The sequence below is a fragment of the Pezoporus flaviventris genome, unplaced genomic scaffold, assembly GCF_033815535.1.
Source record: "Pezoporus flaviventris isolate CSIRO_AGI_PZ_B2104156 unplaced genomic scaffold, CSIRO_AGI_Pfla_v1 ptg000001l, whole genome shotgun sequence".
Taxonomy (NCBI): Eukaryota; Metazoa; Chordata; class Aves; order Psittaciformes; family Psittacidae; genus Pezoporus; species Pezoporus flaviventris.
This window is the reverse complement of record NW_026892549.1, coordinates 46,783,699-46,807,651: the sequence shown is the minus strand read 5'-3', so window position 1 is coordinate 46,807,651 and position 23,953 is coordinate 46,783,699. Positions and strand designations below refer to the sequence as shown.

Genomic DNA, 23,953 nt, shown 5'->3' with positions numbered 1-23,953 from the left:
GAAGTTATTTCTTACTCAACACTCACAATGCTTTAGGTTTGTCCTTCTCATTCTCATACAAACTAGGTTTGAAGTAGGTTCCTGTGATTTTTATCCCAGATCCCCACTCTCCACTGAAGAGACCTTCAATATAATCTCCATTTGGCAAGGTCAGAGTTCCCTTGAGAGAAGATAATAAAATTAAATGAAATTCATCAGGACCCAAATGTCAAGCAAAGTAACCTCCCCCCCGCCCCAATGACAACAGTTTGAGTAACAACTGTAACACCAACCTTTCCAGTCAGAGTCCAGTTATCTGAAAATTCCCCCTCATAGATTGTATCATCCTCAGAAAGCAGAATTCCAGTCCCCTGTGTAAAGAGAATCATAGAGAGCACAAAGCAGTACTTACAACAGGCAGCCTGACTGCAGATCTAAAGATCCACTGAAAAACCTGTTACTAATTCTTAGCAAATATTTTTTTTAAATAGAAGTTTCTGTAGTCCTGGATAAAACAGAGCAGAGATTATAAAGACAGTTTAAAAGGCCAGAAAAACAGATGGTTAGAGGAACAGAAGGTGCACACAGCTTAGCATACACTCATCTACCCCAGGAAGTGACCATGCTCAGAGAAAAAGTCACTATAGCACAGATGGGTGTTCAACTCACCATCATTTTGTTCATGCTGAAGGCTCCTTCATAATACAGTCCAAACTGAGTAACCACAACACCGTTGCCTTGGCAAACATCATCTTGCCACATTCCCATATACTTTTCTCCTCTGAAATAAAATGAAGTAGGAAGAATACAGTCTTAGTAGTACATTTATATCCTTTCTTTGACTTTAATGCAGTATTTGACCATTACAGAAACGACTAGAGAAGAGTCATACAGCACTTGCTTCAGATCTGTCAATCCAGTTTCACTAGCTTCATGGAAATAAAGACCCTTTGACAGAAGCAAACTATAATGAACTTCCTTTCCCAATTCACTTGCAAATCAGTCACATCCAACCAAACTCTGAAACAATGCTGAAGCCTGACTAAGCCCAATTCCTATCCAAAGGAACCTAAGCAGTAGCTATAGCACACAAGACTGAAACTTACTAGATAAAGCTGGACCAGATCAGCTAAGATTTAAGTTGCGTATGAAATGGGATCTTAGGCTTCATCAGGCATCTGCCTGATGTGTTTAACAGCTACTTAGAAAAAATGCAAGAAGCTTACTTTAGGCATTCTTTTTACCAAAGCTTTTGATATCTTTACCTAAGCTCAGACAACTCAATTTGAGAATAATAAATGAAAGAAACCAAGCTGTTCCACTTGGGGGATAGGAGGTAGACCTACAAAGTCATACATGAAATTTTTAAAATATCAGAGTGCAAAAATTGTAAGGAAACAATTTTGTAGAAAGTTTCTGGAGAACAGCCTTACAAAGGTCATGCCACAATATTAAACAATTCAAGACTGCTTACGAGTAAATACCGGCTTCTTTCAGACTACTATTCAAAGTACTCTGCTTATTACACAACATTTTCCTCCTAATACCCAGAAAAATTATGGTCATTGTAAAGAGAGCAAGCCCAGCCATTAATCTGAATTCAGGGGAATCTTCCAGCTAATTGGACCCATAACCTTGCAGAATGCTGGCCTGAGTTATCATGCCAGCTACAGGGGTCTCTGCTGCACGAAGGCTTCCTGAAGAGACAGATGCAGCAGCATACTCAATTACCAGGATGGAAATGTAAGAGTAGAAATCCCACTTGCTCACATGACTGTGTTGCAACAATGGCAGCAAGTCATAAGAGTGTCTGAAGCTATTCCTTATTTGTCTGGGCTAAAGAATTAGAAATGAAGAAAATCAATCTTTAAGCCACAAACATGCACATATTCTTTACTGAGACCATGAAGAAAACTATCATGAGGGCAGCTTACTCATATTTGAGTAACTCTGGAATAGAAAGCAAATGCCGCATTCCTCCCTCAGCATGAACTGCCACTTACAAATTCTGGAGGTGAGAGGAGTTCTGTGAGAAAAGCTGCCATCTCTTCAGCGTGCCCTAGATAACTGAATGACTAAAAGTATGTAGAGACATCTTGATAGTAGCGCATAAGAACACCACTGAGCAAGACTACATGCAAAACTGATAACAAGAAATACCTAAATATATTACAATAGCTCTGTCTCAGGAAAATACCCACATAGACACTCCCACACACCTCCTTCACCTCCAGACTTTCTACTGTTCTGCTTTTTAAGTGGGCACTCAGCTCAGTTAAGCCAAAACCAGTTTTCTTGTGCTCCCAAAGATGTCTTTTCAGGAAAAAGCCAGCATTAAATTAGTGACTGAAAAAAAAAACAAATTATATTGATCTATATGAATCTGTACTCTGAGAGCATTCGTTTAGTGCACACATTTAGTGCCATTCTGTTTCCGAGACCATTATTTCACTAATTTGCCCTGACAGAAAGTACCTTCCCTCCACTACACTGACAGAGTAAGTCAATGGATAACTTGAGTACAAGCATTACACAGTCCTGTATGCTGGATCACTAACAGCCCAGTCTTACAGGCCTGAGACGGAAGAATACTCCTCACATGATGTAAAACTTCCAGCACTTGCACAAAATGCCCTTATAAGATACCATACCTGGTCCTAGTTTTCAGGCATGAGTATGATAGGAAAGCAAGGAAGAAAAAAAAGCAAAACAACACACCACACCCCCCTTCCCCGCATTTACTCCAGCAGCAGCACCAAAAAGCAGCCTCTAGACCCAGTTTTTTAGGTCATCAACCCAGAAAGCCTAACATAAATAAAAAATAGTAAAGACAACATGCACTACTACTGCAACTAACAGATCAAATCCTTTCCTTTCACTCTTTTTGCAAGTGTACATCATACTTGTTTCAAGAACTTGTGGATATCACATTACCTTGTGATATCATCAAAAACTCCATAGCCACTCTTCTTATCCATTGTCCACTGTCCAATGAACATACTGGGAGAGGAAGAGGTCAGCTTCCCGCTGCGTAGCAGACCATGCCCATGACGCATGTTATCCTGAAAACACCCTTCATACACCTCACCAGTTGCATAGCTATAATGAAAAAGAGAGTAAGAAAGATTCTTATAATCTGCTTCTGTTGTCAGGCTTGGTTTTGGCTTTCTGTTTGGCTTTTTTTTTTTCAGTTGGGCTATTTTTGGGGTAGGGTTGGTTTGTTGTTTTGTTATATACATATATAGATATATGTGTGTGTGTTTTTCCTCTAGAACAAATCAACTCTCTTATTTCTTTGGAATTCCACTGCAGCCACAGCAAGCAGGAACTCTAGTAAAAGTATATTTGGGCCAAAAGCGAACCTTTAATAGAAGTCTTCCGATGCTTTGTTGTTTTAAAGTCACTCTGCACTACGAGCAAGACCATTAGAGGTTATATTTCTCTCAGAAGAAAGTTTCCTCTATTGTTGAAAGGTGGTAGCAACATTAGAGTAGGTATTTTGAAATTAGTAACAGAACACTGTACAAGTATGCATTGTGAGCAATCTGCCAAAAGCAAAGCAGAAAATTAACCAACCTATATTCACCAGTCTGAAATGCAATAAAACTACATGCAGAGGCTTGGTAAGCTATCCTCCAGAGCATCAGCCCTGCTCTCCCTTCTGCAATGGCAGCGGCACAAGTGCTACATGTTACCTGTAGACTCCATGCCCACACATTTTGCCTTCCTTCCAGTACCCCACATAATGGTCATCCTTATTCAGGGCTTTGTTTGGCACTTGGTATTCACCATACCTGTCAACACACAGAAATGGAACATAAGCAGCTATAATTGCTAGCACACTTCATTAAAAACAGGAGCTGATGTATATCACAGATCCATTCTAAAATCAGAGTGCTCTATATAATTTTTAGCCCCTCTTCAACTACAGCAATTACTTTTTTTTTTTAAGGGAAAGCAGAAATTCCAGCATCACTAGATCCATTTATTCTGTACGACTTTTCTCCTGTTTGACTGTGGCACGTTGCACATATTCCCCTCTCTCTCAGCTTTTTGAAGGCCACAAATCTTCTCAGACCCTAAGACTGCTTCTACCTTTGCTGTCTTCTTCAGGCTTCTACCTTTGTTGTCTTCTTCAGCTTTATTCAAGAGAAAGATGATAACATACACTGCTATATGTTGAGTGTTAAAAAAAAGGAGGCTAGCTTCCACTTACATTCAAACAGTGGCACAGAACTGTTCACAAATTCAATATGCCTAAGAATGAGACTTTTATTTATTGACTGTAGTCTTCGAGGAATCCAGTTATGGAGGTTCTTCTGAATGCACATCTACCCCAACAAGACATTACTAAGTCTTGAGACTATAGCATGCGTGCTGAAACACAAATATAGTTGATAATTCTAGCAATTACAGCTAAATACCAATCATTTCTTCCTGGTGGGGATTTGTTTGTGATATTTCCATCTCCAACAACCCTAAAATCACAAGGTTTAGTTGTAACTTACTATTAACTTACAAATGACCAAAGCTGTTTTTCAGTTTGACATTATACCAATAGCTATAGTGCATTTTAAAAAGCTATTTGCAGCCAGACCACATTTCCATTTCCTCTCCAACTCAATACTCTGAAAATATGTCTGGAAGCCAGTAGGACTCCACATACATTTTTACCCTGCCCACAAGATTCATACAAAAATGCCTTTGCAAGAAGTTAAACTCTTGACCTCAATAGTGCCTTGAGCAGATTCTTAGCAATGAAATCCATAGATTATTTCAAAGCTGTGTAATAAATTAAGTTACTTTCAAGTGGTCTTAATTCATTTCACTAGGTAACTTGGAAAATGTCTAATTTCTGTTCATCCTGCTTTCAGACTCCTCTATACTAGTTACCCTAATCATCAGTTTTGTTAGTTTTATTGTTTTCTCATTAGTTTTGTTTTCACCACCCAAACCCTGAAGTCTCAATTCAAGATTTTGTTGTCTCCTTCCTAAATTATTAAACCCTTGTTCTACCAGAAATACAGCAAGTATTAGACAAGATGCACCACTATAGGGTATGAAAGGCCTTGCATTTTCTAGATGGATTAAAAAACAAAACAAAAAATAAAACCAAAAAACCATTACTTTTGAAAGAACATTGCAACACAAAGTTGACAGTTACCTATACAGCAGAAAGTTGACTGCTGAAGACTTCTCAATTGGCTTCCTCTGCTTAGGAGTTTACACCCACCCACCCATTCTTTTCCTCAGCTGCTTTATCATTTCCTTCCTCCATCCTACAGCAGATTACCCCAATTAGTTTCAGTTTTTATGAACAAACAGATTTTTAATCACAGAAGTAGAGAGTCTGTTGTGAAGACAACTAGTGTATATCTGGGTGAGAGATTATCTATATATCAACATACAGATAGATCTTGTTAACACAAATAACCCTTAGTTAATAAGACTCAGTGCAAAACTTTTGATTACGAGGTTTTGATTATTTCCTACTACAAAAGGTATTCCTTGCCCTCTGGCTCCCCAAGTAGCGAGAGGATCTTACCCATCCTCCAGCCCAGCCCGGAAAGTCCCAGAGTACATTCTTCCATCTGCCCACTTTAGGATCCCTCTAGAAAAAAAAAAAAATAAAATAGAGCCATACACATGTGTAAGATAATCAGTCTGCTTCACACTTCCCAAATAACTTCTGTGAGTGAGCCTATTTATTAATAGAGCAACCACCTCATTTTGTTTTCAACTGTTACATTCTAATACCTTTACCTGCCATGGGGTTTTCCTGAAAGCCATCTCCCATCATAAACAGCATCCTTGAATCGAGGGTCCTTATAGAAGGTGTACTTGGCACTGCGAGAAACAGGAGGCTCCTGTCTTGGCACATTCCCACCAGCTCCACATAGAAGTAAGTCAGAAGTCCCTCTAAGGGCCTGATCCACTGCTTGGCTTATTGCCCTCAGCCACTTGGTCTGAAACAGAAAGTGTTTCATCACAGGATTTAGCCAACATCTGTCTTTGTATTGAATCTCACCTTTACAGCAATGGCAGTAATCTCCTTTGCACTCCTCAGTACAGTGTTGTAAATTGGAGCACTGCTACAGTCAAGCATGGCATACAGTCACCCTGCATACCAAGCTGTAGGAAGACTTCGTTCTTGGTGAATACTTAAGCAATACATCTCCCCGTTTGGTTTCACAGTAGGAAATTTAAATCACTCATATCACTGAAGCTGCGCAAAATCTGTAGCTATTCCCACCTTTTCCTGGGGTGTTGAAGGAACAAGAACAAGCTGTTCTTCTGGTGTTGTAATCTTCAATCCATTCCTACATAGGGTGGGGGGATAGAGGGAAGTATTTTAATCTAGCGAAATTTTGTGCAGAAAAAGGCCAGCTTTTAGCATGAATATTGTATTTTCCCTCTCCCTCCCCAGCTAGCATTCACTTTAATATTAAAGTCAGTTGTGAAAACAAGCAGCAGGCAAGGCTACTCACTTCCCTCTTGACTACATTATTCTTCCTGATGTTTATACAACTAAGTTGTTGGGGTTTTTTAAGACACAGAAATACACTAAGTTTTCTGAAACAAGACAGAGAGGAAGACATAACTGCATTCAGCCTACAATAACTGGTTACAAACCACTCATCCTCCCTCCCAAGATATCTTTCACCATCACAAGCAAGAATACTCACACATTACCAGCTTCTTCTGAAAGAGCTTCTATCCACAGCGTGGACAAGGGAAAAATATGGTGCGTTGAAAACTGTAGGCAAGGAGAAGGAGAACGGAAACTGCACTAGGTATTGACCCATTATCCCTGCCTCATACTTTTTTGAACAGTTATTTTCCTTCGAGGACTGTGGAAAACTGGGCATTACAGGCTCCTTACATGTACCTTGCTCCAAGAAAAAGCCAACAGAAACCATGCCAGCTACAGGGCAACAGTACTCAAGCATTAAAGAAATAGTGCATAATTTCAAATTTATTTGTAAACATGAAAAAATATTGCTTTTAAGTGTTTGAGCAACATTACAGTGAACAGTGCAAAAACTTGTCTTCACTGTATGAAAAATGTGTCATGTAATTTGAAACAGAGAAAAGGTTTTGTTCCTGGCTATAAGCTGGCTTACCTGAGCATGGACCAAAGCATCATTAAAGAGGATGAACCAGTTTACAGAGAATCTTCCGGCATGCTGCAGGGACAAGCCACGATTGCTGCTTTCACAGATTAAGCGACGCTCTGGCTTTCTCAAGGAATCCTACGGATACGGTTAAAAACAAATGTACAGCAGCTTACTTCTCACTGACTGCGACTTAAGGTCAGTGCTATTTGTATTACATAGTAAAAGCCCAGCCCTTTTAAAGCAACATGACCACAGCAACACAAATTAGAAAAATGAGAAGTGAAACTGGGACAGCAGCATCAGTAACAGACACAGAGTAAAACACTACCAGCGAGAGATACAAGCTGCTAATGGACTGACAGTTGTCATTGTACCGTCATTTTCCCAGGAAAGGTCTTCCAGAAACCAAGTGTATATTCTGCTTCTTTCCTTTTTCTGTTAAGATGGACAGCAAGGTTCTCATAACAAGAGCTAGAATCCTGCAGCTTCTGGTATTCTGGAGATGCCTGTAGAGCACAAGGTAAGACATACCTGAGACCGTTTCTGTACCAACAGCACTAACCAAACTGCAATGCAACTGCTCATTTTATTAAATGAGCACTAAATGCATGACAGTTGGTCTGGTTAATAAAGTAATGGTGGCAGGTAAGTTATTTTCTTGGTCACATGTTCTGTTGGTGTGCTGGGAGATTTTAAAACTCACAGAAGTGCCATGAATGTTAAAAGGAGAATATACAATTACATGATCTACCTTCTTGCAGCTTAACAAGTTGCAGCAGAAGTAGGGCTAATAATTGCAGGAGTAATACTTTAAATTACTATATTGGGATAAATATACAAGTAGTTATTGTTCCTCTTTAGTCACCTCTTATTTCAAAAGAAAGCAATTATATACATCTAAATGGGTGGTAAAAGTCTACCTAACACATATGTGGTATTTTTAGTACAGCATTACAGCCAAGGGCAGCTACAGCAAAGATGCCAGATGGAACTGAAAAGCAACAGGCAAACATCAAAATAATCTATTTGCAATTAGGCTCAGGCACACAAACAAGTTCTGGCAGGGTAACAAGCTTCTACCTATCATGTGATCTATGCAGGTGTGGTGTAAGACTGCGCAAATAAACGTGCACCATCTTCCCTGCAGCAAACACAAGCTGAGGCAGCTTCTCTGAGGACTAAGCTATTTTTAATTACCTGGTGTTTACTTCACACAGTTACTTCCGAGCCCTAAGTTTCATGTGTGTATTTATTCAGATCTAGATAACAAAGCCAGCTTACCACTTCAAAGCATGTGGCAAGCTTTAGCAAAGTTCTAGCATAGCTATGAAGTCGTCCAAACGGCATGAAAAACAGAGCATTCAGAACTTCCACTAGCTGGAGGTTTTCCTCATTCTTCTCAGACAGTTTCTGTAACAGCTCCTGGTTTTTACTCAAGAAGTCTCTAAATGATGGGACCATTGGAGAACAGAGGGAGGAGACAAGGGAGAAAAAAAAAAAAAAAAAAGACAACAAGACATTAGTGATGTTTTGTGTAAAGGAGCCCAGAATGCCCCTCTTTGGATTTTCACAGATCAATACAAATTATAAAGGCAAATGCATGCTGTTTATTAATCTATTCCCAATTTAGTTTTGGAAGTACAGCAATACAGACACGTAGCTCTTTCATAACAACTCCAACACAGAACTTTGTTTACTTCTACTCTCACATGCTCAGTCCTTAAACCAGTTGAAGAAAGTTGATCAACTTGCCTCACTTGGAAAGTAACTGATTGCCTTTTTCCACTTTAACACTTGATTAGTAAAAGTGCTAACAAGTGGAATGACTTCCCCATTATTAAGACTAGTAAGTTTCTACCACTGCTGATTCATACAAGGCCTGAAAGCATCTTAACTTGGTTCAAACGCAATTCCCTAAATACACTGAAATAATCTCTTCCCCACCCCTGCTGTTCAAGGCAACTGACCGGTTTTCCCCCTAACTAGAAAAATTACATCCTACCTCAAAGAAAGGCAGGAAATCTGTTCAATCCTCAGTCTGATTTCCAAGGGGGAGAACTAATCTAGTTCAGAGAAGAAGAGGGAAATGATTCTGAAGACAATGCATTAACACACAGGATTTCTTCATTAAGAGGAAAACAAACCTACTTTTCCCTCTCCTTCATCCTATCTGTGTGCAGATGTGCTAGCACATATGACACATCTGCATTAAGGCACATTTCAGCTGGGAGGCATTTAAACCACAAGCTGCAAGGATCAGGTGAGACTAAGAAAGCAGGCCCCAGGGACAGTGAAACAGATCAGAGAATTGCACAGCAGGGTCCCTAAGAATTCTACATAATTAGCAAGATGCCATTTCACACATCAAAATAACATCTATTTTCTAGGTCTGCTAATGATATTTAAGAACTCTATTGTCAACAAACATTAAGAATAAAGTCTTCTTTGGAGAGAAGACCATATTTCTTAGTTTTAAGTTTAACCACCTGGATGGCTTGCATTTTTAAAGTGCTTTGAGACCCTCACATAGAGGTGTCTCTGTCAAAGTGTCAAATAATAATTTAATCATAACACTCACCTACCCTTTCAGAGCACATGCTCAAAAACCTGCCAGCAATGGAGACTGCTATTGAAGCTAGCACTTTTTTTAAAGTTGGGACAACCTCTGATGCCTTTATATAATACCCATGAAATTCACAGAATATCCATAAAATACAGGCTGACATCATTAAGCACTGACTCAAGGCAGTATCGCTCAAGAAGGGCACAAGAGGAAATTAGCAAAAATATTTTTGACTTCCCTTTGCAAGCAAGAGGAAAAAACTTCCAAGACATCTCCTCCCTGAAGTTTCAGACCCCAGTAAAAGTGCTGTTCACTTAAGACCCTGGTTGCATCAGGGAAAGCTGTGACACCTGACAGCAACAACTGATGTGATGAATTCACTACAAGTAATTTCATCATCCACAATTTTTTACTTATAAATAAGCTTATACTTGAACTAAGAGTTCCTATAAGCCACCCTAAAACTCTTGAGCAATGCCAAGAGATTCTCAATGTGTCTCTGCAGTGGGATTTGGTATTTAGTCTTCAGCACTGGTCCTCAGATACAGAAGTTTCTTTGTGCAAGTAGCTTCTAATACTACCATTTATACTACATTTGAAGTGCTCCATAAATAGCTGGAATAGATTTACTCCCACATTACAGAATACAGGACAGAAGGAAGGAAAGCCAGCAATTCCTCAGACAAATTAAAAATTACCCTCGTTACATCATTACAACTTCTTCACAGCACTAGAGTGAAAGATGCAGCATCATTATTTCCTAGAGAAAAATAATATTGAACTAAGAAAAAAGCTTTATGATCTATAAACTTCCAATATACTGTCTCAGGCCTTAAGGGGCAATTTCTTCCTCACATGTAAGAGCATCTATGTGTAAAATAGAATAAAGCAACCTTGAGAGGCAGAGAAGACGCACGCATAAATGTTATTTTTGCATCACTTTAAAGCACTTCCATAAACTTTAAGAATTCAAATGGAAGTAAAACCACATTATCTACTCTTCCTTATTCTTAAAGGAGAGGTTGCTGTGCTGTCAGGAAAATACAGAAACATTTTGAAAGAATAAAATGCTAACAAACACTGAATAGATGATGAAAATATAACCTCAAGACTAAGCTCTCAAAAATCATTATCTGAAATGTATTTACATTTTTTCAAGGAATTTTATAATAATTTGTGCCTTTTTCCTCCTTTCTCCACCTTCAAGATAAAGTAAGCAAACTCATTTGGCACCATTTTAACCTAAGTTTTTAATCGCATTTGAGAGGAAGTAACTTTTTCTTCATCTGATAGAGAAGGAATTAGTGTACTCAAGAAAGCTGAGACCAAGCCTCTGCATATTCATTACACAAACAATTCTTTAAAGTATGGATCAAAAATTCCTGAAAAGGGTAAATGTTTGCTTACATTGCTGGCTTCGCAAGGAGCGTAAATCCTCCCATTACGAGGAAGTTTGTTACTGAAGTACAATACCTAAAATTGGGAAGAGCTTCAGTTACAAAATAAGAACTTCTCTGGAAATTGCAACTGCTGTAATTTCCAACAGTTTACTTGTGAGAGCTGTAATACCTTTTACTACAACTAATCTAAGTACTTGTGAAAATATTAAACAATGAAACAATGCTACTGGAACACTTAAGATTCACTTTCCACTTGGAGCATAGAGCACGCATTCCTATTCCACATTGCTGCTGTCTTTAGCACAATGCATAGATGTCAGGGCAGAAGAATTATCCTTCTGGGAGACAGTTTTTTAGCTAATTACTACTGAAATGTATTTTGTAGCCCCAATAAATCCCCAAAGGTAGCTTTACTTAATAGCCTAGCCATAGTAACTCTACTACATTATACTAAAAGATCCTTACTATTAAGTAATGAACATGTCACCTTTTTACAGGTATATAACAGCAACCAAAGGTGGGTTTGTATGTACAGTTTTACATTAGGGAAGCTGAAACTGTCCAATGCACTCCACTGGCAAAGACTCCGAAATACATAGCTCACCACAAAATTAATTAGTCTATATAAAACTCTTCATACATCTTAAATAGCAAGAATACAATTTGCACAAGTTAGTTATGTAACTTCTCTTAAAATCTACTTTCCCCTAACTTGTGGTCAGTAGATTAAGCCTGCAGAGACTCGAGGTGAGAGGGAATTGGATACTTGCTCGGTGTAACTATCCAAAAAGAGACTGGAATGCTTCAGGATGGCCAAGCTCCTAGCTTCTTTCACTCCATGAAGAAAGCTACTTAAAGAAGCTCCATGTTGACCAACGAGATAGCACAGCTTGCTGAACCTGCTTGCCATTTCCTGCAACAACTGGATTGTATTTGCATTGCCCAGATTATCTGCAACAGACCAGAAAGCAATTTCTCTTACCTTACGAAAGAGCAGCACCCATTAATAAAGAGAATTACCACAAGGCGCTGCTTAGATGCTTTATCAGCAATTTCACCTCATGGCTACATTATCCAGAACCAGGAATTTAACAATTTTAGATTGAATACAGCAAAAAATAATTACATTTCAGGTGAAACAGTCAGGAAAGTACAAATACTAATAACATATTGAAGATGTCATAATGCAGCTGTATTTCACTAGTTCATCCAAATATGGGTGAAGAGAAAGACCTTGATTTATAAAGCTTTATCTAAAATATATATAATCACTTTGAAATTCTGCATAAAGCAATCTGCTGTGGAACATAGGGGAAATAATAGAAAATATTAAAAGAAGTTCTTACCTAAACCTAAAAGAGGTCTAAGAACCTGAGATTTGATCTCACTCAGTTTGAAATAAAACCTTCTCTCAGTAGAAGCCAACTCATGCAAACTGGCAATATATCCCATTACGTTTTTGTCTACTAAGACCAGACAGTTGTCACCACCAGCTATCACATTGCTTATGTACCCTATCTGAAAGATGAAAAACAGAAAAGAAACACCAGCTGAAATATTTTTTGTGTACACTTCAATTTAAAAGCAGGGTGACGCAGAATAAAGCATATCTTTAGGCGTACTAAGTGATAGTAAGTATTAATTACCTACAGTGACAAACAATCCATTCAATACTGGCTTAATACAAGAATGACAGAAGTAGAAGAAATATTTATGAGACAATCAATGCTATTTCCTGGTACTGACAGATCCTAAAAGACAATAAATAGACCATCTTTTTAGGTGACTCATACAACCGCTCCGTGTTTAAGAGAGAGTGACCTTAAATTCAGTCACTGTAAGAATTGCCATACACATCATGCTTATACCAAAAACTACAATATTAAATAATATTACTACAGTAGCTATTTCTCCTATTAATTACAAAGTGAAAATAACAAGACTTTAATATTATGACTGCGCCCTGACCTATAAGTCCTTTCTGGACCTGGAAAGACATGAATTTATTGATACAAGTATCAATAAACTGGACTGATACTAATACCTTGACCAACACCAGAAGTAGCATTTGTATAGGTATTAGTAGGCATTTGTTTTCCACATTATCTGGGAGGAAAATTCTTCTCTACAGTCAGCACAAGTGCCATTGATGCACTGTGGCTTCTCAGTAATTCTGGTTCACATGCAATACCATACAGTAATTCAGTGTTTGGGCTCTACTTTTAATTTCTTTGTTGTTAGATATAGGATTCCTTTGAAACACTGAGCACGTGCATACACATGAACCCAGAGTCTAAATCCCCGCGCCCTCCTCAAAATCCCTCTCCAACTGCTATTCTGCTCAACACAGGGAAGTAGCAATGAGACCCAGAAGAAAAGCTGACAGAGCTGCTTCTACCCTCCTGATCTCCTTTCTGTTACCTTAAGCTCAGGTTGATCTGAAATCATATAAACAATTTGAAAGAGGATGTGCAGCCAGAGTACACACTCCCCTATCATGCCAAGTTCAAAGCAGGATATAAGATTCAGCTTGATGAAGAAAATCCCATAGGGGCACCTCCTCTTTCCCATAAACATCCAAATGCACATTTGGTGCCTTTGTTCAGTTCCCCCTCTACATCCATGAGAAAGGAAGGGGGAGGGAAAGAGATGGTGCCGAACTCAGGGGGACCTTCTGCCCACTCACAAACAAGATGTGCAACAAGCAGAATGGAATAGAGCAGACAGTACCTTCAATCACTTGGTGAACAACAGGAAAATGAAGAGCAATAGTACTGAAGAATTAAGGACTTAAGGACTTTCACCACTTGAGGACTGTGGTGAAAACAGCACAACATAAGGGTGCACTTTTGCAGCATGCACACATGGAAGGAAATTGAATAGACACACTGGAAACACTTCCCTGCCCTTCAAACAGAAGGGAAGTCCAAGAAACAGGCAGGGAAGTAAACAACACTGATTAAGCTTCCTCTCTGCCCTCAATACACTGCACTCCTACTTTGACTGCTAGGAACCAATTACTTGACACCATTAAAGTTAATTGAACAACCAGCTCTGTGCCATTTCCAAAAAGCATCAGTATGATTTGAACTAAACTTAGAGGAAATACTAGTTACCTTAGTACAGGATAGCAACAAAGCTGGACTCTTAGTACAGCTGTTTTCATACAAGCTATTTTCTGTTGTTGTCTCCTGACCACTGTAATATAATCCAGGTTGGAAATCTTCTTCATCTGCTAGGAAGAGGGAATAATCTAGTCCTGCTGCTGTTGTCCAAACACCATTGCCACACATCTGAAATTTGTGAGGAAGGAAAAGCCATTAGAAATAACCACCCAAAGCTGGAAGGAGGGAAGAGTATTTAGCTCTTCTAGCCACACATGTACATAATACACCTGCCAAGAAAAAGTACCGCAATAGCTGGTAATTTTTTAACTTCAGAATCTCATAACAAATACACTTTCTGTATGTATACTGAAAATTGTCTTTCTTTCCACTCTTCTTTCTAATGGCTGAGTTGCCTTTATATTATAACTCAGTTTTATTTTCAAACGGGCATCAGGTGAGTTTGATTAAAGTTGGGACACTATTCTCCCCTCTACATGTAAGTGAGACATCAATAAATTTGTGAGACAGTTATTATGCTGTACCGTAATTTACATAAGGCCTAAGAAGAAAAACTCTGCAGCTAGCTTTCCACTAAGACAAGCACCACAAAACGTTGGCAAGGGTCTGGTCTAACCCCAGAATCATTATTTGGCTATTCAGTCAATGTGATGTAAAGTTCAAAACAAACAGAAAACCTGGAAATACAGAAATGGACAAAAAAATATAGGCATGACCTAGCAAAGCTAAAAATGCTAGAAGCAATTGTTTAGAATAAAACCAGTGTTCCAAAGTATTTAAAAGTTTCAGCACTGCAACATTGGTATTAGAGAAACTGAACACGATGTAGAAGTGAAATTTGATAAGATAAAACCAATCACATTTCTCAGTTTTAGAACTTCAAGGTGGGTAAAAGATTTCTTGGGTAGATTTTTCACAATCTCATCTAGGATCTTTTTCACAGTATAAGAACATGGATCCATAAACAAGGTCATCTTCTAGAAATTAATTTGCACTCGTCTAACAGATCCTCCACTGAAAGAAAAATGCAGAAAACAGGAAGTACCTTTGCTAGACGAGGGACTGTTGTCGGACAGTTCAAGTGACCAAGCTGGCCAGAGGTATTACTGCCCCATGAATACACCTGTAAGAAACACAGCTAAATATAAGAATGCAAGTTTGTATACATGAACACATACTGAACTGTAGTAGTATAACACATCAAGTGTGCACACACACAAGTCAAGGGTGTAAGATTCACCTACCAAGAAACACTTTCCTAATCTCCGCTGTCTTCCTATATTCTCAAATTGTCTTCTCACATTCAGAAATGGAATGTGCCAAATCAAATCATGTCAATCTTTAAAGACAATGTTGATGGTACAGGCAGAACACTGGCATTAATAGAATTAAAATTCCACACTGCTTTCAAGTTGCCTCCCACAAATGGGAACAAGAGTTTAAAAGCAAAACCCCAAAAACTTCGGAAACACCAAATGTGACAATTATGTCATAGGTAAGGAATAAATGATAACAGGCACTTGTACCTGAGATTTGGCAGTGAGTGCTAAGGAATGATGGCCACCAGCAGAGAGGTGAATCACTTCTTTACCATCTAGGCTTTTCACACATAGTGGCTGAAGCCTGTCAATCCCCAGAACCCATGGGGGACGGGAGATGAAAAAAAAATTATCACATGCATTTTTAACACAGAAATAAATTTCAAGTTTTATTTTTTCCCAAAACAAATCAGAGAAAACAAATATACATGGAGTCTTTTGGCAATAAACTAGCTTGTTCAAGAAGGTCATCAAGAACACAAGTTGATGACAAACCTTATCTTAATTTGGACGAAGTCAAAATATCACCAAACTCCTAGAGATTACAGGGGGAAAGTCATAACTGATTGACATCCAGTAACAAGAGAACAACAAAATGCGTTACTTAGAGGAACTTAGGTCACAACATTTAAAAGAACAAGGACACAATGCAAGGCAGCTGACCAAATTTGAGAATTTGAGAAGGTTTAATAGTCAAAATTTTCTAGTGACCTATTGAATGAAAGGAAAAAAACCCAAACATTAACCAAAGAAATCTCACCTTGGTAGAGCATCGCCATGCCCTAGCTGTCCTTCCTTCCCCTTTCCCCAGCTCCACACCTCCGTTCTTAGAGAGGGTAAAAGAGCATCAGCCTCACCACTGTAGGTTGGAGTAAGAGCTACAGTCCTCATTTTTGCCCGCCCTACCTTCCGTAAGAGCCTAGGAGAAACTGAAAACAGGCCAAGAGATAGAAAAATTTCTCATCATTTTAGGTAAATGTATCATTCAGACTGTGTGTTACACAATAACAGCACTATTTGAGAACTGATAGAGACTTCTTAAGGAGGTCTTAAAATTGAGAGCAAAGGCTACCACGCAAGAAGATAGGTTACAGATAAACAGAGATAACTTAGATGTTAAAAGCAGACAGATCCCAACTAATTTTTACCAGCCATTAAAGAGTAACAGGCATATGAGAACTATGCAGTTTTCCTGAAGCAAATGAACCAAAACAAACTGTAGATCAAAAAAGTATGTTTTGAAAGAAAATATATCCTTGCAGTTCTGAATAATTCCTAAAATCTCCCCTCAGATCCAAGATCAATATAGAACCCATTCAGAGCAATTAACACTAGAATCTATGAGGTAAGGTCATTAGCTTTGAAGTTTGGCAGTGGGAATTGGAATATTTCTAGGTCCCTGGCTCAAAACCAGCTCTGTGTATTAGGGATTAGAGGCCACACAGATTTTTATCCGCTACGCAACCTATATGAAAGTTTGCAGCCAATTTTCAGTAAGATGCTCAGACTACCACAATGTGCCTCCTTTACCCTACTTTACTAAGAACATTTGTAAGCCTGCTATGCTTTTGGTCTTCTTAGCATGCAGTATCTGCTAGTCTTCACTCCCTCTGCTGCTTCCAAGTCCTAAGATGTATTTTATAATTCAGACACCTTTGCTAGATAATTAGATTTGTGTTCAATCAGTTTCATTTTCAGTTAAAACTCCACATTATTATAACTTTTCCAGCTGGCTTTCCCACCATGGTTTTTTACCTTGTGACAACAAGCCAGGCAGGGAAAGCCTTCGACTTCCTCCTTCAGATTCCTCCTCTCTAATATCTACTAAACTGGAACTCTTCTTCCCCTGCATGGATTCCTGTCTGACTTGCTCTTCTCGACTGTCTTTCAGAGCTTCAGGCCCTGGGGAACCTCCACCAGACTGAGATCCTGATTCACTTGAAGGTGTGCCATAGAAGTTCATTACTTTCTTCAGAGACAGTGCTCCTGCTTCATATGTAGCGGCTACTCTCACCCCAACTGCTGATGCACAAGAGGCCACCAAGCTGTTCAAGGCAGATGTGCTGGTACCTGGAGGGCCAGGGATACAAGCACTAAGTTGTTCTTCTTGTGAAGGCTGCAACCAAAGAAAAAATTAAAGACTATCACACCAGACAGCACATAACAGTAGGAGGATGATAGACATATTCACTACTCAAACTACATGCTATACTGAACAGACATTATAACAAAGATTTTATACTTAGGCATACATCTATTCCTCAGAATCATATTTTCTTCAGGTAGGACCAAGCACCATTTCTACACAGACTGCGCTTTGTCTGCTACACTTGCCTAGTACAAATTCATCCATAAGAGACTGTGGGTCTGTCTGTTTGGTTTCTTTAAACACACAAAAAAGTCTTTCCAAACAAATATAAAAAGATAAAGAGGGATTTAATTTTAGGCTTATTATCAACTTCTTCACCACCAGTTAAAGTGCATCAGTGAGCATGCTGCATTTACAGAGAAGTAAGTTCTCTCTTCAATATGTTAAAGGGAAAACAGTGATTCATGGATTCATTTTTCAAGGTCTATCTAAGACCTTGTGGGGTCTATGTGTCCCCTTACACTACTGTTGTATCCATATAAAGCTTGGTCAATAATCATCAAGTCACACTAGGGACAAACTAACTGAAGGCAATTATAAGTACCACATGTGGTTACCTATAATAGCAATCAATTTATCCACCAAGTACAGAAATAATGCACAAGATTATGTGCCAAATAGTCTGAATGTTAAAACAAAGGCAACAAAGACCCATTTTCCCATCTAATACATGGTGTGATGTAATATTAATATTACATCTCATTTTATTCTACAAGAAGGAAGACAGACTTTGACTTTTTTTGTGAAAGGTTAGGCTAGAGAATTGGGCTTGGTCCTGTTTACTAGCATTTAATTCCTATTTATAAAAGGCATGCCTAGCAATACAGAAGAGCAAATTCAATATGTGTAGGAAAGCAAAGAGAAACAGAGGATTTTTACTAATGCTGAAACATTACATTAGTCCTCAGCTCTACTCTTCACACATATGCTCAACTCTGTCAAGATTCACTGAATCAATTCCAAGCTTATTCCTGGAACTGTACAAGGGAAACAGTACTCTGGAAGTATTCCAGGGACAAGGAATTTAGAAAGGGAGCATGAAACTGTGCACTTCAGTCATTTCCTAATGGCAGGAGCTCTCCCAGGAGTCTGAGAAGCCCGCAACTGCTAGAATGCATTTTATTAGCAAAAGGCAAAAGGCAGGACAACTGTGTTTACACAATGTTGATTTCTCTGAAATAAATTTACCTCAGAATAGGAACATATAACTTGCTGAATCACCAAATTACTGGACAGTTTGGTCTGGTTTTAATACTATTACTCTTTTTCCAATTAGAGTTAATAACAAAAATCAACTATTTATTAGGCACTGTAAAACTTATCTCCCAGAACCACTGTGAAAAACTTCTTACTGTAACTATTAAGAAAAATGAAGAAATCATGAAGAAAATTAAGAAAAATGAAGACGTCTATACCATACTTTGCATGACAAAAGACACTTTCAGAATTCTGCTATGAATTTTGCATCCTAGGCCACAGACTGGCAGGTTTCCTTACAGACATTACCTTTACCATATGCCACCCAGCAGGACAGTACTTGTATCAGGACTGCCAGACTGCACTGCAAGATTTTGGATTTTTTCTGTCCAACAGCTCTGGAGTTTTATCTTCTTCCTCACATCCCAAATAAACTTTTCTTTCAAAAAAGCAGGAAATGTAGTATTTGGCAGAGACCTTGTGATGAAGGTTCAAGAACCAGGAACCAAGAATGAATCTAAGCATTTTCTGATGCTTATTAAGAAATTATTACTTTGCTGTTCTGCTGTCGCATCTGAATAACGTCATTGAACCATCTTCCATAACACACAGAGTAGTACTTCTGTATTTCCCATCCCTGTTTATGGGTCTATGCCACCCTACATGATTAACATCAGAAGCCTTTTGGTCAACACTAACATTACCTTTACCATCTTCTCTTGCAATCTACAATTTTTAACTGATTGAGCAATTAGATTTGTGAGGGATTTATTCCATGTCTAGAAAATAAAGTTTTACCTTAAAGGCAAGTTAGACAACTACCAGCTTACTGCTGGTTTCCCCCACACAACTGGGAAACCCATGCATTGTAAACCAGCTATAGAATGGGAAATTGGTTTACATGGCTCTGGTACTGCGAACCAGAGGAAGAAGAGAGACTATAGCACAGTCAAAGCTGCCCACATTAAAGCCTTACAAGTGAACATGGATGGAGTACAAAAAAAAAAAAAAAAAAAAAAAAATCTTCTGCTTAGAAGTTGAGAACCCTCACCGGTAAGAAACACCCTGAAACAACAGACCACCACAGCTATACTAAACTAACAGAATGTTTCATTTGTGAAGAGTAACATTGTCACTTATACAAGAAGAATTGTAGCAAAGTTAGAGCTAGTTACTAGGTACCAACCTGCTCAGGTTCTGGGCAGATGTTTTGTTCCGGGCTCTCACTTAATGAGCGATCTGATAAACTGATTAAGTACTCTTTCACTCCTTTTTTCTCTGGGAACAGAATACTTCCAGGACTAGAAGTTACACTGTCTTCGTGGCCACTGTTACTGGAAAACATACTTGCTCCATCAGCTTCTAAAGCAACAACCGTATGTTCTTCCACAAGTGGTTTCTGGCAGTCTTCGCTTTGGCTACCTGATACACTTTTTCCTTCCAGGGTCTCCAGTGAGGGACAGAATGCATGGCTTTCTGGTCGGTTATCGGACAGTGCTACGCCCAGTGGGCAACAGTGACTATCTGAAATGATTACATGATCTTCCTTGTCCGTCATCGTAATGAGGAGTTGGCTGCAATGATTGCACCTCTCTGGGATAGGCTTCATTTCCTGCACAGGAAGACATTGTACCAGAGCCAAACTGTGGTAGGCTCCACAGGCAATCTGGAGCACAACGCGCCCTGCCAGGTGCTCTACCTTCTGTGGCTTTGTCACTGGGAAAGTTGTTGTTATGAGGCCGAGCTGGCAGCCACTCCCCCAAGCCCATATCTCTCTGCTCAGTGACAGTGCCAGCGTGTGTTCCTCTCCACATGCTAGCTGCAAAATCCTTACTGATAACAGAGGACTGGTTTCAGAATCAGAAATACTGATGGGTTGTGGCTCTGGTACACATGGCTGATTAGCAACTGCACACTGGCCAGCAGAATTGTTCCCCCACATGTACACCACACCACTTTCTGTTACAGCTCCATTATGGAAGCTGCCGGCTGCCACTGTAATAATATGGTGCCCAAGCAAAGTATTTTCTAAGATAGGACTATTAGCACATGACTCCTCCAGTTCTGATCTCCAGGGCAGTTTTCCAAAGCTGTAGACCTCTCCACCTGGGAGAAACAAAAACAAAGAACAACCCAGCATGAGTCTAATGAAATTAAAACAAAACTAAGATTTGAAGGGAAATTTAGATAGATACTAATGTTTAGCTTACTCTAGACTCAGTGAAACTATTGCTATTGATCTATGAAGACTGCTGGCTGCTCTCTGCTATTGCCACTGTTACGTTCTATACCTCATAGTTAACATTACCCTGTGCACCCATGCATTGTTGAACAAAGTAATGCTTTTCTGCAAGAAATTCTACTGTACCCAAGTGTATTTATTGTTTCTATTTTAAGAACATACAACCATGCTCGAAGAGCATGACAAAGTACAGAGCTCATCACTCCATGCGGTGATCTAGCATTACCAAACTATTGTTTGCAACCCTACAGTAAAATAGCATTGTCCTATCAGGTGGAAGTGGTGGTGGGATGTGTATAAATGTATCTTGCCACCAGTTTGATGTTACACTGCAGCCTCTCCAAAATACCATTATCATTATCTGAAAAGATTGGAACAATGCCAGTTTAAGTTACTTTGCTAAGAAATCTATTTTTGAAATGAACAGTTGTTTCCACAGTGATAGAAAAAAATGTAAATCATATCCACAAACATGGGGCAAGAACACACACAGAAAGACCTTTAAATTGCAAAAGAAATATGTTTTACAAAGGCCTCTGGAATTCCATAAGTCCAGTAGAGAAGAGGTACTTAAGGTAGACTCACCAATAATCTGGATTCTGTCCCTCAAAAACATCAGAAAAAAAAAAAAAATCAAAGAAGAAACTTCCAACTTAGCCTTTACAACTCTATGCCCAAGGACAAGTGCAACGACAGAGCTATGCAAACACTTAGAGGGACTGGCTTTTAGAAATACTTAAGAGTGCCAAGCTGCTCACAGACCAAGAGTCGGACTATTCATCTACTAGCTACAAGTTTTTCCAGAAGCACACAGAAACAAGAGCTCTTACACATCAAGAGAACCTCTTTCTGTACTCTCTTTTTTGAATGAAAGACATCACGAGCAGCACCATTTTGAATTAACACTATCCAGATTACATTACTATCTTTAAAAAGGAAATCCAGAGACATTGTTAAAAAAAAAGACTACAAAAGAAGATACTAGGCATATAACATCTACTCCACAGTTTTAAGTGGCTTGTAACTCAGGTGGAAATACTAGAAAAGGTAAAAATCTAACCTTTTAAAAGTTGCACGAGACAGAATGGAAAAGAAAGTCTAAAATAGGAAAACTTTATAATAACTACACCTTGTTATTGCCCCAAATATTTACAATTAAGATGATTATTACCTTCTGTTAGAAGTAACCCATGATGTATCCCAAGGGCTGCCTGTAATACAGTCTTTCCACTGAGGCCCAGAAGCCTTTCTGGAGTTACAGAGCAGGAACCAGCCTTCCAAACATAGACCAGGCCTCTCTCTTTGGCTCCTTCTGCCTCTTCTGAGCTACAAAAAGATTGGGGGAAATACAGAATCCACTTGAAGTTTTCCGTAATTCAGTAATGCAAGGTTTGCTTTTCACATATGTAAGAAAGGCTTAGTAGTTCAGGCATTAGTTTTAATTTCAGAAAGCCAACATATTTCACTTACAGTTCAGTAATCTTAATTTAAATGTTATTTAAATGAAAAACAAATACCTTCTGTTTGAAATCATTAGGTTTCTTTTTCATTTGTACTTTACTGACTGAAAAACAGCTGATCTTGTCACTAGTAAACTTAAAGATGTTTATTCACTACTGATACATATTATATTATTCACAGCTTTATATTATATATTCTATTTGTTGCTCATACCAAGGAGAAAAATTAATACACAGTTCTGACAATGTATGCCGAAGGAGACTGTTTTATCAGTTCCACCCACATGCAAGCTACTCTGTTCCTAACTGAACAATGAGATTTGTAATGTTAATTATTCCTGTGTTAGAAAGCAGAACAAACGTTTGTGGTTTATTAGGTTTTATTTATGTTTCCATTGTGTTTTTTTTTTCCCTCTTTTACTTCTTAGTAGGTTTCGATTCAAATAAGCCAGTCATTCAAATGAATTCAACACAGGAAAAAAAAAAGACCCTGAAAATGTATGGAAGTATCTGGGCTTGCAGGAATGACTGGAACTATCCAAAGCTGGTTTAATACTTCAGCACACTCTGGTCTGAACGCTCAATCAGCGGCTTCTCCCATTCAGTGCAAAGAAATTCCTGAAAACTTTGAAAACAACCACATGGTTTTAACAATTTGTGGAATCACTGGATTTAAGCAAACACAAAAAGTCAGCTTAAACATCAGTATACACTGACAGCATGTCAAGTTAAATTAAGATTTTTCTTCGAATTTCTTTCAGCTTTATATAGAGTAGACTTATTCACCCTGCAGGAAAAAGTAGGTTCAGCTCCTTATTTACCAACAGTCAAGTCATTTACTCCCCACATAAACCAGTTCTTGCAGCTTTGCATGAACTTGTGAAGATAAATACATGAGGCAGTGAGAAAAGCTTGACAGAATGGCAATCTTCATCTAGAAGGGCACAAATAAACACATTCCAAAACTGAAGTAAACCCAGGAAAAGCTAGTCTGATAGGCTGCGCTGTGGACAACTTATGCAAGTAGCACATTCAAAAGCCATAAGGCCCTACTTGTGGGGAATGCTGCACAAGAAGCTGCGACAGCACACCTGAACGACAGCACGAACATCCTGAGCCGCATCAGCTGCAAACCATGGGAGTCAAGAGGAATTGAAGTTAAAACACCGAGATAATATTCGAGAACTGTAGATACTGAAACAAGTTACAGAAGACAAAGATGTAATGTTGTACCCGGGACTTTCCCAGGAGCTAATGAAAGTATCCAATGTGGACCGAGGGGACAAAAGAATGTGTGTTCAAGGAAAATGGAAAGTAATAATGTAGCAGAAAGTGGTAACAGAAAAATGTGCTTATATATCTGAGAACAAGTAAGTCGTTCAAGCAAAGGCACATGAACAA

General features: G+C 38.8%; 1 protein-coding gene across 2 annotated transcripts in view; it reads right to left on the bottom strand.

Annotated features, from left to right (window-relative positions):
- The window catches only part of ALS2 (alsin Rho guanine nucleotide exchange factor ALS2), an 87,529-nt gene that overhangs the window by 10,750 nt on the left and 52,826 nt on the right, over window positions 1–23,953 (bottom strand). For both annotated transcript variants that reach the window (XM_061456213.1, XM_061456210.1), the window contains 22 exons: window positions 22,264–22,418; window positions 20,037–20,956; window positions 17,260–17,620; window positions 16,265–16,433; window positions 15,712–15,808; window positions 15,231–15,308; window positions 14,177–14,353; window positions 12,407–12,578; window positions 11,831–12,011; window positions 11,068–11,133; window positions 8,379–8,541; window positions 7,472–7,603; window positions 7,104–7,232; window positions 6,666–6,736; window positions 6,233–6,299; window positions 5,743–5,945; window positions 5,525–5,590; window positions 3,675–3,773; window positions 2,914–3,078; window positions 649–760; window positions 273–350; window positions 27–160 (listed from right to left, as the gene is read on the bottom strand). In XM_061456213.1, the coding sequence (XP_061312197.1) occupies window positions 27–160; window positions 273–350; window positions 649–760; window positions 2,914–3,078; window positions 3,675–3,773; window positions 5,525–5,590; window positions 5,743–5,945; window positions 6,233–6,299; window positions 6,666–6,736; window positions 7,104–7,232; window positions 7,472–7,603; window positions 8,379–8,541; window positions 11,068–11,133; window positions 11,831–12,011; window positions 12,407–12,578; window positions 14,177–14,353; window positions 15,231–15,308; window positions 15,712–15,808; window positions 16,265–16,433; window positions 17,260–17,620; window positions 20,037–20,956; window positions 22,264–22,418 (3,795 nt within the window). The remainder of the gene's footprint in view (window positions 1–26; window positions 161–272; window positions 351–648; window positions 761–2,913; window positions 3,079–3,674; window positions 3,774–5,524; window positions 5,591–5,742; window positions 5,946–6,232; window positions 6,300–6,665; window positions 6,737–7,103; window positions 7,233–7,471; window positions 7,604–8,378; window positions 8,542–11,067; window positions 11,134–11,830; window positions 12,012–12,406; window positions 12,579–14,176; window positions 14,354–15,230; window positions 15,309–15,711; window positions 15,809–16,264; window positions 16,434–17,259; window positions 17,621–20,036; window positions 20,957–22,263; window positions 22,419–23,953) is intronic.